This window comes from Castor canadensis, chromosome 6 (assembly GCF_047511655.1).
Source record: "Castor canadensis chromosome 6, mCasCan1.hap1v2, whole genome shotgun sequence".
NCBI classification, from domain to species: Eukaryota; Metazoa; Chordata; class Mammalia; order Rodentia; family Castoridae; genus Castor; species Castor canadensis.
Window position 1 is genome coordinate 113,200,998 of NC_133391.1, and position 15,695 is coordinate 113,216,692.

Here is a 15,695-nt window from a genome sequence, read left to right on the forward strand (position 1 = left end):
TTTTCCCTGCGTGAGTTCTGGTTAGAAAATTGTTTTCTTTTGCACTATCACTCCATAGTTTTCTGGATTGCCTAGTTTGTGATGAGAAGCCTACAGTAATTGTTAATTTGTCCCCCAGTCTATATTATAGTTTTTGTGCATTTTGAATCTGGTTTGATATCTTATTTCTCTGCTTTTATATCTTAAACTGTTTTTGGACCTTCTTCTCTTCTGTCTAGTCTTCCAGTTACACACTTGTTAAGTAGTTTCATATTGCTCCACATGTTTGGGTTCTCTGTTCTTTTTTCTCTTTGTGTTTCAGTTTGACTAATGTCTAGTGATCTATTTTCAAGTTCACTGACTTTTGGGGCAGCTATGTCAAATTCATTGAACCTCCAAGGCATTCTTCATCTCTGTTAATCATATTCTTTATTTCTAACATTTTCATTTGACTCATGTTTCCATTGCTGTGCTCAAGTTCATAATCTGCTACAGCATGATGTCCTCCTTTTCCAATAAAGCCTTTAACATGGCCATTTTACTTTCTTGTTTGATATACCCAATATTGCTGAGGATGTATTGATTGCTTTCTCTAACAGTGAGAGTTTTTTTCCCTTGCTTTCTGGTACATACTGTAATTTTTAAAATTGAATGTCAGACATTGTGTGTAAGACAGAATGTTGTGTAGTATAGTTAGTTGTCCCTCAACATCCACAGTAGGTATTGAGGACCTCCGATTGATACCAGAATCTGTGGATGCTCAGGTCCTTTATATCAAATGTATAAACATATAACCTAACACATATTTGCATATAACCTATTTTAACTCATCCGTATGTGAATTATAATACCTAATACTATGTATATGGTATTTATATGGTCGTATTGCATATATGTATTGTTTAGGAAATAATGACAAAAAAATCTGTACATGTTCAGTACTGACACAAGCTTTTTTTTCTCCCAATATTTCCAGTACGGATTGGAAGTCCGTTGGTTGAACCCATTATTCATGGGTTCCATGAATGATGGAGGGCTGACTGTTTTCTCTTACAAGTGGGTATGACTCCTCCTCTGCTAAAGTGTTAGTATGGGAGTTAAATTATTCTACTCATCAAGAGTTGAACAAGATTTGGATTTTGTTTGTCCCTTTATCCATCACTAATAGTCCCTTATGCTTAGGGTTAAGGTTGAGTTGCTAGAGGGTTTTTCTCATAGCTGATCCCTAGTCAGGTTTTTGTCTTTCTTATGTCTCATAAGAAGTCTCTTTATGCTTTTAATCTCCCCACAACAGGAAGCTGCTATTAGTTTGATGGTAAATTCAGAGTAGGGCTCTCCTGTGTCTTTGTCCAGCCTCATCTGGTGTAGGTCTTGTTTCCCAGGGCTTCAGAGGTGGGACTTTCTCAGTGATGTTGCCCTCCCAGAGGTTGGAGACCTCTGAATTCAAAACTATTTTCTGTTTTTCCTGTAGTTAAAGAGTCTTACTCTTTTTATTCCCAGTCATAACAGGCCTTCACCTGAGTGGGTTTGAGAATACTTTCTCCCAGGAGCTTAAGGCTTTTTGTTACATGGAGGAGAAAAGTCCTGGGCAGGCTTTGTGGCTTTGAACAGTGGTGGCCTCTCCCTTTATCCGGGATGCTCTCTCTTACCTCCCTCCCTGCTTTCAATCTTTTTCTTGCAGTAAAGAGCCAGCAAGAGGCTGCAAACATCCATTATGTCTTGGCTTCTAGGAGTCTTAGAAATGCTTTTGATAGCTCAGAAACAAATACCATTCTAAGCGTGAAATTACTTTATTGACACAGGTAGAGAATAAATGGCCTTTACACTGCCCTAGATTATATCATTAGTGTTTTGTTTCAGATTTTACCAGATTTACGTCTTAAACTTGAGGCTCCTGGATCTAAATAACAACCATATGAAAATTCTAGAATGAATTTGAAGAATGTGGTAATCTACTTTAAACACAATTTCAGTGGTCAGATCCTTCAAAGTAATTTATGTAATGTTACAGCTACCTAGTTGCTCATAGAGAATGCTTTTTATTGTTCACATAAAAATGTATTACTGGAGCCAGGCACTGATGGTTCATACCTGTAGTCGTAGCTACTTGGAGGCAGAGATCAGGAGGACTGAGGTTCAGGGTCAGCCTGGGCAAAAATTGAGACCCTACCTCAAAAATACCCATCACACACACAAAAAAAAAGGGTTGGCAGTGGTAGAGCCTAACAAGTGTGAGGCCCTGAGTTCAAACCCCAGTACTAAGTAAAACTAAAAAGTATTCCTCGGCTGGAGGTATAGCTCAGTCATAGAGCACTTTTCCAGCATCTGTGAGACGCCTGGGTTCATACCCCAGCACCATTAAAAAAAGTATTCCTGTCAGTATTAATTTGAAAATTACACCAAGAAAGGAATCTTGTTCAGGAATACTAACCATTTCTTGACCAGGTTCTCTTTAGATTCTCCAGGTCCCATATATTCATGTTTTATATAGGAAATTCACGTTACCTTGCATGCACGTATGGTTAGTTTAAAAATGGAAACCAAGCTGGGTACTCACACCTATAATTGCTGTTCGAAGCTGGCCCAGGCAAATAGTTCACGAGACCCTATCTTGAAAAACCCTTCATAAAATAGGGCTGGCAGAGTGGCTCAAGGTGAAGGCCCTGAGTTCAAGCCCCGGTGCCACAAAAAAAAAAAAAGGAAGCCAAGAAACTACATATGATTATGCTACTCAAGCCAAATGTGAAATGCCATGCCTAATGTGAAGGCCAAGATTTTTTTTTGTAAATTTTTTTTGGAGGGGTAAGTACTTGGATTTGAATTCAGGGCCTCTTGAATCACAAACCCACTCCTTTTGTCTTCAGTTTTTTTCAAATAGGATGTTAGGCTTTTTACATGGGCTGCCCTCAGACCTCAATCTTTCTACTTCTACCTCAGTAGTAGCTGGGACCACAGGCACGCACAACCACTCCTCCTTGTTTTTGAGACAGGGTTTTGTTAGCTTTTAGCCCCGTCTGGCCTTGAACCACAATTCTCCTATTTCTACCTCCTGAATAAACTGGGATTACAGACATGTACCACCATGCCTGGCCTTACATGTAAGATTTTTATTAGTGTTAAAGATTGAAGTGTTACAAAATTTACTACTTTTTATTATTAATTTAATCTTAGTTTGGTTTCATACTTATTGTATAATGATTGCCTTTACTTTTTTGTGTAGTTAGTGCATTGACTAAGCCTATACAGATTGACAAGCCCAGACTGCTAGAAAGTGGAAGGTAGGTAGTAGAACTGAAAAGCACTTGTTGAAGACCCAGATCAACAGAAGAGAAAAATGCAGTCTTATAGACAGATTCTGAATGTAGGAAAATATAAGCAAAAAGTCATGGAAAAGTAGAATAAGAATCTGATTGGAAAGAAGAGACTTCCAGAAAAGCCAGCTGCCTAGAACAGGAAATAGAAGGCACATACTTCAGTCTAGGAAGATGGGGCAAATTGACAGGCAGCAGATACAGTGTGGATTTAAAAACATTATATGTAGTAGCCAAGCAGTGGTACCTCATGACTGTAATTCTAGCTACTTGGGAGACTGAGGTCAGGAGGATCACAGTTTGAGGCCATCCCAGGCAAATAGTTCATGAAACCCCCATCTCCAAAATATCCAGAGCAAAATGTAGGACTGTAAGTATGGCTCAAGCAGCAGAGTGCCTGCTTTGCAAGTGCAAAGCCCTGAGTTTAAATACCAGTCCTACCAAAAAATTCATTAATTTAAAAATAAGTAAATAAATAAAGACATTATGTATATTAGATTTGTTAGATTGACCTAACAAATACCACAATGTGGCTTAAACAACAGAAATTTATTTTTCTCCCTGTTGAAGAGGCCATAATTTCTGAGATACAAGGGGTCAACAGGATTATTGCAGAAGGCTGGTCTTTCCTTATACATGTCTCCTAATCTTCTCTTGTAAGAATGTCCTGTAATGAATTAGAGTTGATGAATGAATTGGGCCCACCCTAGTGACCTCATTTAACTCTACTTGGCTCTTGAAAATCCTTTCTCCAAATACAGTTATACGGTGAAGTCTGAGGATTAGAATTTTGATTTATGAATTTAGAGACTGGGGACACAAGTTATCCCATAAATAAAGACTTGAAAAACTGGCCAGAAAGGTAGAAAACTTGTAGGAGAACTTTGTCCAGTAGAACTCTGTCATGATTAGGTGTTCTGTATCTTTGCTGGCCAGTATGGTAGCCACTAGTTATATTTGTCTGTTCAGTGCATGAAATGTGCCTAATGAGGCTGAGAAACTGAATTTTTAACTTTATTTAATTTTGAGCAATTTCAGTTTCCCTGGCCATAATGCAGCTCATGGCTAACATTCGGACAATGAAAACTTGATTAATCTCTATTTAACATAGAAAGAACTAAGCTCAAAATTCAAGGTGTTTGAGAGGAGATCACAGGTATTGGCACAGGCCCCATCTTAACAAAAAGTTAGTGAAAGATCCCATTTCAGCAAACAAGCTCGGTGATATTTGCTTGTAATCCCAGTTACACAGAGGCATAGGTAGGAGAGTGGGGTCTAGGCCAGCCCAGGCAAAAACAAAAGATCCTGTCCAAAGAATAAAGCAAGTGGCTCAAGTGGTAGAATACTTGCCCAGAAAGAATGAGGCCCTGAGTTCAAATTCTAGTACTGCCAAAAGGGGGGAAAAAGTGGTTGAGACATTAGTCTGAGATCACACAAATAATTATTGAATTAACTGATGTATAGACTGAATTACTAAATTCTTAATGCATTTTTGTGCCTATAGACTATAAAAACCTAGAAAAGTAACACCCTCATTTTTGTTCTTTCTCCGTTATAAAGACATGTGGTGATCCATCTTACTTTATAATTGTGCAGTTTTGATGAATGGATTTTAGAAACAAGTTCTCAAAATCATTTTTATTCCTCTTAATTTTTTAAAAAGTTTTGATGTTTTATAGAGCAAATTATATTAGTTTAACAAGATTTCAGTTGTCAGATTGAAGAGTCCATTTAAACAAAGCTTACCTCTAATTAGAGCAGGTGAATAGATACATGCTTTGTTCAAAAACTGTACAAATGAAAAAATTCATTCCACAGAGAAAGAATTAGAAAAGAATTTCCATTTTAGGGATAGAAATGAGTTGTTAAATTATTAGTTTATCTTCTTGTTTTGCTGTCCTTTCATGTTTTGATGAGATTTTCTCAGTTAGTAAACCTTAGGAACATTTTTAACTTTTCATTCAAAACTAATTTTAGACCTAAGGGAAAGCTGCAAAACCTGTGAGAGTCCCCATAAACCCTACACCCAACGTTCCATAATGTTAACCTTTTATATGATCATAATGACCATAATGTAGTTATCAAACTCAGGAAGTTAGCATTGATCCAGTACTACTAACTAAATCTCAGTTTTCACCAGTGATCTTTCCAATTAAATCAATCTCTCTTTCCTTTTTTTTTTGTTTTTTTTTTTTTTTTTGTTCAGTGCTGGGGTCTCCCATGCTAGGCAAGACCCTACCACTGAACTGTATATCCCTAGCCCCAATGTCTCATTTCTGTTCCAGGAATCTATCTAGCATCCTACATTGAATTTGCATTTCATTGTTATTTCTTCCTAGTTTCCTCCATTCCATTCCTTAGTATTGTCTTTTCTTTACATTTTTGATGAGTTTTCATCACTTTGCTTTGTGTCCTTAAGTTTGGGTTTGTATGATGTTTTCTTCCTATTTGATTAATATTAAATATGTTTGTAGGTTTTCCTCCCAAGAATATAGGAAATGATCATCTGTTCTTCTCTGTGCATTGTGCGTTGGGGCTCATGCAGATGTGTTTTCAAACTCTTGATGGGCTTTGGTAACTTTGATGATGGAAACCACTTTCTTTAAAGATAGATTAATATTACTACAAAATATCAGTTCCTCCAAACACGCCCTGTGATATGAATGACTTGCAAACACAAAGACAGTGTGAAAGAAAGCTGTAAGCATCACTAGTTGGTTAATAGGATGAGATCAGTAGAATTTCACCAACAACCTTTTTCTTTCAAAAGAGGCAATTCTTTCTTCATTGGGAAGTTAAGAGAGAGGTCTTCACAACTAATAGAATTGGTTTTATAATAGCAAATAGTCTCGGTTTTGATATTTAACTCTAGGTAACTTATCAAGTGTAGTTCTAAATGAAGAAAGGGGAATTGCTTCGTCTGAATTATATCAGAAGCTAAGTCATTAGAATCAATCTCTAGTGTGGGCATACCTTATAAAATTAGTTTATTGCAATAAATTTTGGGTTTTTTTGACATTTTAGAATTCCAAATAAGATGATATAAATCAATAATTTCTAAAGAAATATCACATTACATACCCCAAATCTTATTGTCACTTAAACATATTGTCATTAAGGAATGGATTTCATTAAGGAATGGGTTTGTACTGGAGACTTTTGATACCTTTAAACATACAGTACATTGTTGGATGTTGTTTTAGATTTAGGGGGATAGGGTGATAATGTTCATTTTTACAAAGAAAGTGGGTAGATACCTGTATCTGTTATAATAAAGGTGGGAACTATTCCATGTTCTAGTACTCTGATACTTTTTGTATTTCTTCACTTGCCACATTTTCTTCACTAGGAACTGACAGGTTCCTAGTAAAGTATTTGGGTTTTTACTGTTTGGGGTTCTCTTTGGAAACATTCTGAAGACTATAAACCCGACAATGCAAGTGAGCACTGCTGTGCCTGTAGAAACAGTATTCAGTGTAATAGATAGAATTTTCTCTTTATTTTAGTTCAGCCATCAGCAAACACTGGGAAGCTGAGTTGGCTACTCTCAAAGGAAATAATGCCAAACTCACTGCAGCCCTGCTGGAGTCCACTGCCAATGTGAAACAATGGAAACAGCAACTTGCTGCCTATCAAGAGGAAGCAGAACGTCTGCACAAGCGGGTAAGTTCAGGGGCTGCTGTCAGGGACTCAGAGATAACAGGTTTCCTTGATCCAAACAAATCTACATGTAGATTCAGCACATAGACATCTGGTCATTGCTTGTCAGGACATACATATGGGTTGTATTCAGTGAGTTTGTTTGGTTAAGGAAAATATTTCCAGGGTTAGCCACACTGGCTCACACTTGTAATTTCAGCTACTTGAGAGGAGGAATTAGGAGGATCAAGATTTGAGGCCAGTCCAGGCAAAAAGTTAGAGACCCTATCTCAAATAATAAGCCGGGTATAGTAATGCATTTCTGAGGTGGAAGTAGGAGGATTGTGGTCTGAGGTCAGCGCTGGGCATAAGTTCAAAACACTACCCCCCAAAACTAAAGCACAATGGGCTGGGGGTGGGACTCAAGTGGTAGAACCCTTGGAGGCCCTGAGTTCAAACTCCCATACCACTAAAAGCAAATAAACAAAAGTTCTGGTAGTTTAATGAGAATGAAGACTATACAGCTTTTGAAATCAAATGAACTTACTGAAGATTCCAGTTTTGCCACCTTTTGCTGTATGACCTTTGGTAAGTTACTTCTTTGTTTCAGCTCAGTATTTTCATCTGTAACATGGGAATAATAGGAACTCTGTATAATTTCTGAGAAAATTAATTAAAACCCAAATTGGCATTTAATTACTATAAGTCAAAAATGAATATTCTTTTGGGCATGGTGACTCAAGGCTGACATCCTCTACTGGAGAGGTGGAGATCAGGACAATTGCTATTCAAGACCAGCCCGGACAAAAAATTCAGGAGAACTCATTTCAACCAGTAAAAGATGGACATAGAGGCATGTCCCTGTCATCCCAACTGAATGGAATAGGAAGATAAGATCCGGACCAGCTGGGGCATAAACTCAAGACCCTATATGAAAAATAATTAAAGCAAAAAGGGCTGGGGATGTGTCTCCAGTGGTGCAGTACTGGCCTACCAAGTGCAAGGTGCTCAGTTAAAACCCCAGTACTGCCAAAGATAATAGGTATACTGTCTGGGTACATTGGTGCATATGTATAGTCCCAGATACTCCAGAGGCTAAGGCAGGAGGATTGCTTGAGCCCAGGAATTCAGTGTGTGCCTGGCCAATGTAGCAAGACACTGTCTCAAAAATACCCAAACATATTCTGTAAAATTCCTGTGAACATAATTAAAAGAGACACTTAAGTGGTATGTAGTTGTACTGACTCTGTAGGTTACAATGAATCAATGAAAGGCTTTTATTATTTTATTTTTTGCTTTTTAAAGAAGGAAAAATTTGAAAAATACAGGTAGAAAATTCTTTATAAAAATTGTTAATGATAGAGATCTGAGACAAAAAGTCAGAATCCTAATTCTATTAATTATATATATATTCATCCAGTAGGAGGCAAATGCCACTAGTTTTTCTCTTTTTTTCCTCTGGTACTGGGGTTTGAACTCAGAGCCTTGTGTTTGGGAGGCAGACTGTCTACCATTTGAACCACACCCCTTGCCTGAATTTACCTTTTTCAAAAAGGATGCCAAATAAGTGAACTCCATAGATAACAGGGAATGGCTTAGCAACAATACAACATTAGGAGTGTAGTAGGATGACAGATGTAAATAGAAATGGAGTAGAGACAAGGAAAGAGAATTAGAGCCCTGAGTAAATGTCATCCACACTGTAGGTAAACATTAGCTCTGGAGGGAGGAAAGGGAAAGGAGTTGCTTAATGGGCATAACCTTTAAGTTTTGTAAGATGAGAAAGTTCTGAGATCAGTTCCTCAATAATATGAATATACTTAAAATACTACTGAACTGTGCACTTAAAAATGATTAAGGTGAAAATTTTTGTTGTTTTTTATCCCAATACAAAACTAACTAAAGACAAATAAATCATTAGCAATAAATATTTATTGAGGAGCTATCTTGTCTCCTTATTGTGTAATTCCTTCCCATAAAGAATTTTTGCACCAGTCAACTGAATATTAAAGAATTAATTTTTAAAAAATAAAGAAATGCTGAGTGTAGTAGTTGTCACTTGTAATTCTGGACTGCAGAGATTGAGACAAGAGTATCAATCTTGCCTGAAAAAAATTTGAAAAAAAAAAAAAAAGAGGAAGGAAGGAGGGAGAGAGGGTCTTTTTATTTATTCTCATATTTATACTTTCCAATACTTTTCTTTCTATAGGTCTGAATTTCCATCAAATGTCATTTCCCTATAGCTTAAATAACTCCTTCAGCATTTTTTATGAGGAAGATTTTCTGGGAACAAATTATCAGGTTTTTTGGCTTGGTTTTGTGCAGTACTTGGAATCAAACTCAGGACCTTGTGCATTCTAGGCAAGCGCTGTGTCACTGAGCTACACCTCCAACCCCATTATCTCAGATTTTTGTCTTGGCTGTAGGTTTCAATTTCCAGTTTTTTAAAAACAATTTTTGATTCATATTGGACATTGTAAATGAGGTATTGTAGAGACCCTAGATTCCATTACCTTCCTGTGAAGAGTGTTGAATCACTTAGTACTAGGATCTGTATCTTTAAGTCATAACCTTCTAAGGTTTCACTGGAAAGCTTGAACTGTTTACCAAGGCCCTCTAATTTGGCAGGAGTAAAACTTCTGCTGTCTTCGCTGTGGCAAGCTTTGTGACAGCTTAGTTCTTTCAGCCTTCCAGCTTTTTCTCCATTCCTCTGGACTCCTCCAATCTCACCTGTGTGTACTCATTGAGGCATTAGTTAAAGATTTGTGGGACGTCTGTATGTTTATTTGGGATCTTCCTTTCACTCATATCCTTCAATTTCTAGCCACTCCAGCTACTCTAAGGAATCCCAAAATGCTGAGGCTTTGAAGGAGAATAATACTGAGGTTTCTGCTTGAGTTCTTTCAAGCAACACATCCAACCTGGCGATTGACTATTTTCTTTCAGTCTTTTGCCCAATTTGGTGGCTTCTCAGGGCTTTCAGTCAATTTCTTTTTCTTTTGTAAATATTTTGCCCACAGTCTGAAGTTGTTATCTGTGGTAAGATTATTCTAATAAAAATCACTTCATCCTTATCAGATTGTTATTTAATCAGACAGAGAAATCTTATATATATATTAAACAATAAGTAAATAATTCCCAAGGTTTTTGATCAGATGCTTCATTTTATGAACCTCAGGGCAGGGGAGCTTTGCAATAGGAATAGCTTTTTGGAGAAAGTAAGTGGATGCTGAGCTGGGAGGTGATGTTTTGGTATGATCAGAATGGTCTTCAGAGGTGAGAAAGGACATTCTAGTTAAGTCAATAACATGGGCATGGATGGTTTGTTCTTAGAAAGGAGATCTGTGTCTCCTAAGTGACATACATATCTTGACCAGAGAAGATGCTTAAATAGGTTGGGGCCAGTTTATGGAGGGCCTGAAGGTTTAGATTTGATATTGTAAAAAAGATGAGCCCTTGAAAGACTTTGAATAGGAGAGCCACGCAATGAAAGATGAATCTGTTAGCAGTTGCAAAATAGGCAAAGATAACCAAAGGTAATTATTAAAGTCCACTGGGGAGCCATTGCTTTTGGTCAGGCCTAAGTGACAAGGGTCTGTACAGTGAAATCAGGATATGAATAGAAAGGAAGAACATTATGAGAAGTAGATTAACAGAATGTAGAAAGTAATTAGCTATTTAGAAAATTCAAGAGACGGGTTATTTACTCTGCTTCCGTAATGGTCTGAAATTTACTGTAGTCTACACATTCAGAATGTAAAGCTTAATGTGTATAAAGAGCTGCGATTGCGTGTGTGTATGTGTTTGTTTACATGATTTCTGTCTATATTGATCTGTTTTAGATGGTGTGACTTTTAAGGACACTGCCCTTTTCTGTTGACTTAGAAAGTACTTACTAAGAATTACATTGTTTTTCGGGCTCTGATTAAATTCTTACTGACTAAAGAACTGTTAAGTTGGATTTTAAGCATATCTTTTCTCTCAGCTTCTCTTACATTTTGTAAATGTATTTGAAAAAAATTCTCACTTCCGCAAGACTAATTTTCAAAACCAATATTTAATTTGAAGACTACAAATGGAGAAGGCAGATGACTACAACTGATCTTAGGTATATTGTTAGAAAAAAAATGTTTTTAATTTGTTATTGTTTTTGTGGTGCTACGGATCAAATCCAGGGCCTTGTGCTTGCTAGGCAAGCCCACTACCTGAGCTGCACTCCAGTCCTAAGAACAAATTTTTAAAGAAAGCTTCCGTTATAGGACTTCTCTACTGTGATAAATTACTTATGCTGTCCTAACCTGTCCCATGATCAAGCATGGAAATAATTATTTCCTTTGTTCTTTTTCCCTTATCTTAAATATATCTTTTAAAAATCTATTCATTTTGTGCTGAGTGTTTTAATAGTTCTCAAAATTAGTTACCATATATTGATCCAAATTCATTATTTACTTATCAGGAACTTACTGTGTTTTCAGCAAGAAACTCTTTGAAATTGCCATTTAATTTAACCTGTGTTCTCATTTAATTTTAGGTGACTGAACTTGAATGTGTTAGTAGCCAAGCAAATGCAGTGCATACCCATAAGACAGAATTAAATCAGACAATACAAGAACTGGAAGAGACATTGAAAGAAAAGGAAGAGGTATTTGCCACTTTTCATTCATCTGTAATCCTTCTTATGTATGTATATAAAATACTAGAGTCTGTGTCAAATTTAAAGTTATTTTATGGAATAAAATAAAATTACTAACTTTTGGGGGGGATGAAATTTTTCTTGAGTATTATGAAGCTTGGTCCTATTTTCTCCAGTTTTGTTTCTGTTACTGTGAAATACATTAAATTGCGGGGAGGCAGTCATGCTGAAAGACTGCTTTTTGCCTAATGTATGAGGGTTGCATTCATTCAATCAACAGAAAATCATTAAAGAGTAAATGAATTTTACAGTCTTTTGCTTTCTGTAGTTTCCAGTCAAAAGCTTTACTATCCTGGGAAAGAATTGTATCTCAAACTTGAAGCAATCATAAAAGGTCAGATTGTCATTTCTAAACAGTGCTATTACCAAAGCCATCAAGTTAGATTTGTTGTTTAGGATCATTCTGAGCTGGGCATGGTGGTGCACTTCTGTAACCCCAGCACTCAAGAGGCTGAGGCAGAAGGATCTTGAGTTCAGGGTCAGCCTGGACTGCATGGCAAGATTATCTCAAAAACAAAACAAAGCAAAAAAGATCATTCTATTCTGGATAACACACCTATAAGGATGAACTCATCCCTATAAAATCCAGTAAAGGAATTTTTAAAAAATTATTACTTTCTAAGATCTGGAACAATGATTTCAGGGAAAAATGAGGCTTTCCTTTTCCTTGATATAGCTTAAATGTTATTAAAGACATTACTCTCTCTTTTTCAGGAAATAGAAAGATTAAAACAAGAAATTGATAATGCCAGAGAACTACAAGAACAGAGGGACTCTCTCACTCAGAAACTGCAGGTGAGCTACAATAAAATATTTTATTCATTTTTTTCATTCTTTCACATAGTGTTGGCTTTTTTTCTGAGACTTCATTTTGTAGGTTTTAGACGTTTTTCTTTTCTAGTACAGTCTTTGATTTTTCAAAAATTATTTGATAACTTCATCTAAGTAGCTTATAACTTACTGGTGGCCATTTATAAATTGTTGTTAGTAAGTTCCTTTTGAAATTTATACTTTTACCATAAAAAGTACCCTGAATTTAAAGACAATTTGTCAAAAGATTTCATTCAATTTAGGAACTCTGCAAATTTTTTATACTGAACTAATGTACAATTTATAGCAGTAGTTTGCCCTAATGGAATACAAGGTTAATTTTACAGCTATATCCTGAAATTGTCAATAACAGTCTTACCCATTCTTTCACTGAATATCCAGAAGTTATTATCAAAACCAGCCTACCTGTCACAGGGCTGGGAGGTTTTCAGAAAACCTGATAAATTCTGTAAGACTAAGACTCAGAAATAAACTTTTTTTTTTTCCTGGTTAGAAGGAAATTCCTCTATTATAGCCTAGACCCTCTCACCTAAGCATTTCTTATTTACCAAAAATTCTAACAGCTCAGATTTCCATTCATAAACTTAGTCTAGAAAACTGGAATGAGCATTAAATTCCTTGGATGGTAAAGAACTTGTGAAATTGCAATATATGAAATTTAATTGGTGGTGTGAATATGGGTAGAAAAATCATAGCTATGGTTAAATTAAGAATATATGATACAGGTTTCTAATATCCAAGTTTTTGATATTTGGATATTTCTAAACATAGGCTCATTGTAAAAGATTTAGAACAATATACTTAGCAGAGTAAAAAAAAAAAAAAAATCAATCCTAATCCCTCCATTTTAAGACAGAGAATTTGGCATTTCCTTTCTCCAGTGTTTGTTTAGATAATAGTTTCTTTACCTGGCTTTTTCCTCCATCATTCATGTGATAGAAGTTTATGTTGTTTTCAATGTTATACTATAATACATAGTGTCACAGTGAATGTTTTTATATAAACATTTGCCTTTCTGGTGATTTCTTTAAGATGAACTTTTAAAAGACAGTGATGTGAATGTTTTACAATATCTTATACTGATAAATAGATAGGGCACCCCCTGATTATTGGTCTCCCATCATCTTTACTATCTCATAGGAGATAAAGGAATAATCTTTTGAGGGGGCTTGACCTTTTTCATACATGCTCGGCTATCTCTGTACCTCTGAATTACACACTTAGTCCTAGCTCACTTCTTTTTTTTTTCATTAGCCTGAACAATTTTCTGTATGTTTATGGTCCTTATCTTTCTGTATCTTGAGGGCACCAATTGCACTTTCACCTTAAAGCAAATGAAGTGTCCTTTCCTGGAAATCGGAGCCCCCTAGATCTTCATATGCTTGACTTCTCCCTGTTATTTGGTCTTAACTCGGATGTTAATTTCTCTGTTTTGCCAATTTAAGCACTTACCTGCAGATCCCCTCTCCCCTGCACCAAGTGTTCTTTGTAATAGTACCCTGTTTTCTTTTTTTAACTTTTTTCATTGTTGTGCTGAGTAGAGATACATTGTGGCATTTACAAGAGTTCTTACAATGTATCAAACATATCATACTTGAATTTACCCCCTCCACCATTGTCCTTTATCCCCCTTTCCTCATTCCTGGAATAGTTTCAGCAGGTATCATTTTTGCATTTACATATATGTAGACACAGTATTTGCACTATATTTACCCTCCCATCCCCTTTCTCCACCTCCTCCCCACTCCCTCTGGTACTAGCCTCCCCAGGCAAGACCTACTCCACCCTCCTGTTCTCTGATTTTGAAAAGAGAAGAAACAATAACATTTTTGCTTGTTTAAGATAGCTGCACAGGGAGTTTCCTTATGGCACTTCCATGTATTATAGCCCTAATTCGTTCATCTCTATTTTTCTTCTTTCTACGTTAGTCACTTTCTTATTGTGGTTTCAACAGGTTTAAAAATTCTACTTTCATTCTTATTTAAAGAATACCTCAACCATATTCCAACTAGTATTTATACTGTCTGAAAGGATCATTTGTTTTCTTCCACTTTATTTTTAAATTTTTTTATTTTGAAATAACTTCAGTCTTATAGAAAAGCTACAAAAATAATAAAAAGATTATTTGATATTCTTCATTTACATTCCCCAGTGTTTATATTTTTGTCATATTTGCTGTGCTTTATCGTTCCAAATCTCTCTCTCTCTGTCTCAAACTCTTTAAGTTGTACATACCCTTCTACCTCTAAACACTTCAAGTATATGTTTTCTAAGAATAAAAGCCTTCTGTTACATAACCATCAAGATCAAGAAATTATCCACATATCTCAGTCAAATTTCCATTATTATCATAATTATCTCCTTTATAACTAAATTTTAAAATTGTTTTCCTGGTCCATGATTCATTCTAAAATCATGTTATATTTAGTTTTAATGTCTCTTTATTCTGATGTTCAAATTATCCCAGATTTGGCCAGTGGGGTCCCCTTCAATCTAGAATCTCTGTCCTTTTGATGCAGTCTATCATTCTTTGAAGAACTCCATGTTCTAGCACATAATAAATAAATATTCCAAGTTCATATTAAAATTTCTCACCCACAGCCTTAGAATTCACTACTTCTTTAGGAGCCCTCCTAATTTCTCTTAGCAAAGATTAGTATTTAGAACCAAGATCTGAAAGGTGGGGATGTAGCTTACTAGAGGAGCATGTGTAAGACCCTGGGTTCAATCCCCACCATCACTCAAAACAAAACAAAAACAAGATCTGGGCACTAGGTGTGCTTGTTGCTGTTGAGGTGTTGTTATTTCTAAGCCCTTTTGTAAACAATTAGAAGTATATATATAACTTCACTTAAGATGATGTTCTCCAGTTCCATCCATTTATCTGAAAATGACAAAATTTCATTCTTCTTTATGGCTGAATAAAATTCCATTGTGTGTAAATATCACATTTTCTTAATCCATTCCTCAGTAATGGGGCATCTTGGCTGTTTCCATAGCTTAGCTATTGTGAATAGTGCTGCAATAAACATGGGTGTGCAGGTGCCTTTATTGTAACCCGACTTACATTCCTTCAAGTATATCCCTAGGAGTAGTATTGCTGGATCATATGACCATTCTGTTTTTAGATTTTTGAGGAGCTTCCATACTGTTTTCCATAGTGGTTGTAATAATTTACTAAAATAAATCCTTGCTAATCTTCTTTTAAAAAATTTAAAAACTGAAAATTTCCTCCTAGCCTT

The 15,695-nt window shown here is 36.0% G+C and overlaps 1 protein-coding gene across 1 annotated transcript in view; it reads left to right on the forward strand.

Annotated features, from left to right (window-relative positions):
* The window catches only part of Homer1 (homer scaffold protein 1), a 124,306-nt gene that overhangs the window by 93,681 nt on the left and 14,930 nt on the right, over positions 1-15,695 (forward strand). Inside the window, exons 6-8 of the mRNA XM_074077223.1 lie at positions 6,797-6,953; positions 11,461-11,571; positions 12,337-12,417. Coding sequence (XP_073933324.1) covers positions 6,797-6,953; positions 11,461-11,571; positions 12,337-12,417 — 349 coding nt within the window. The remainder of the gene's footprint in view (positions 1-6,796; positions 6,954-11,460; positions 11,572-12,336; positions 12,418-15,695) is intronic.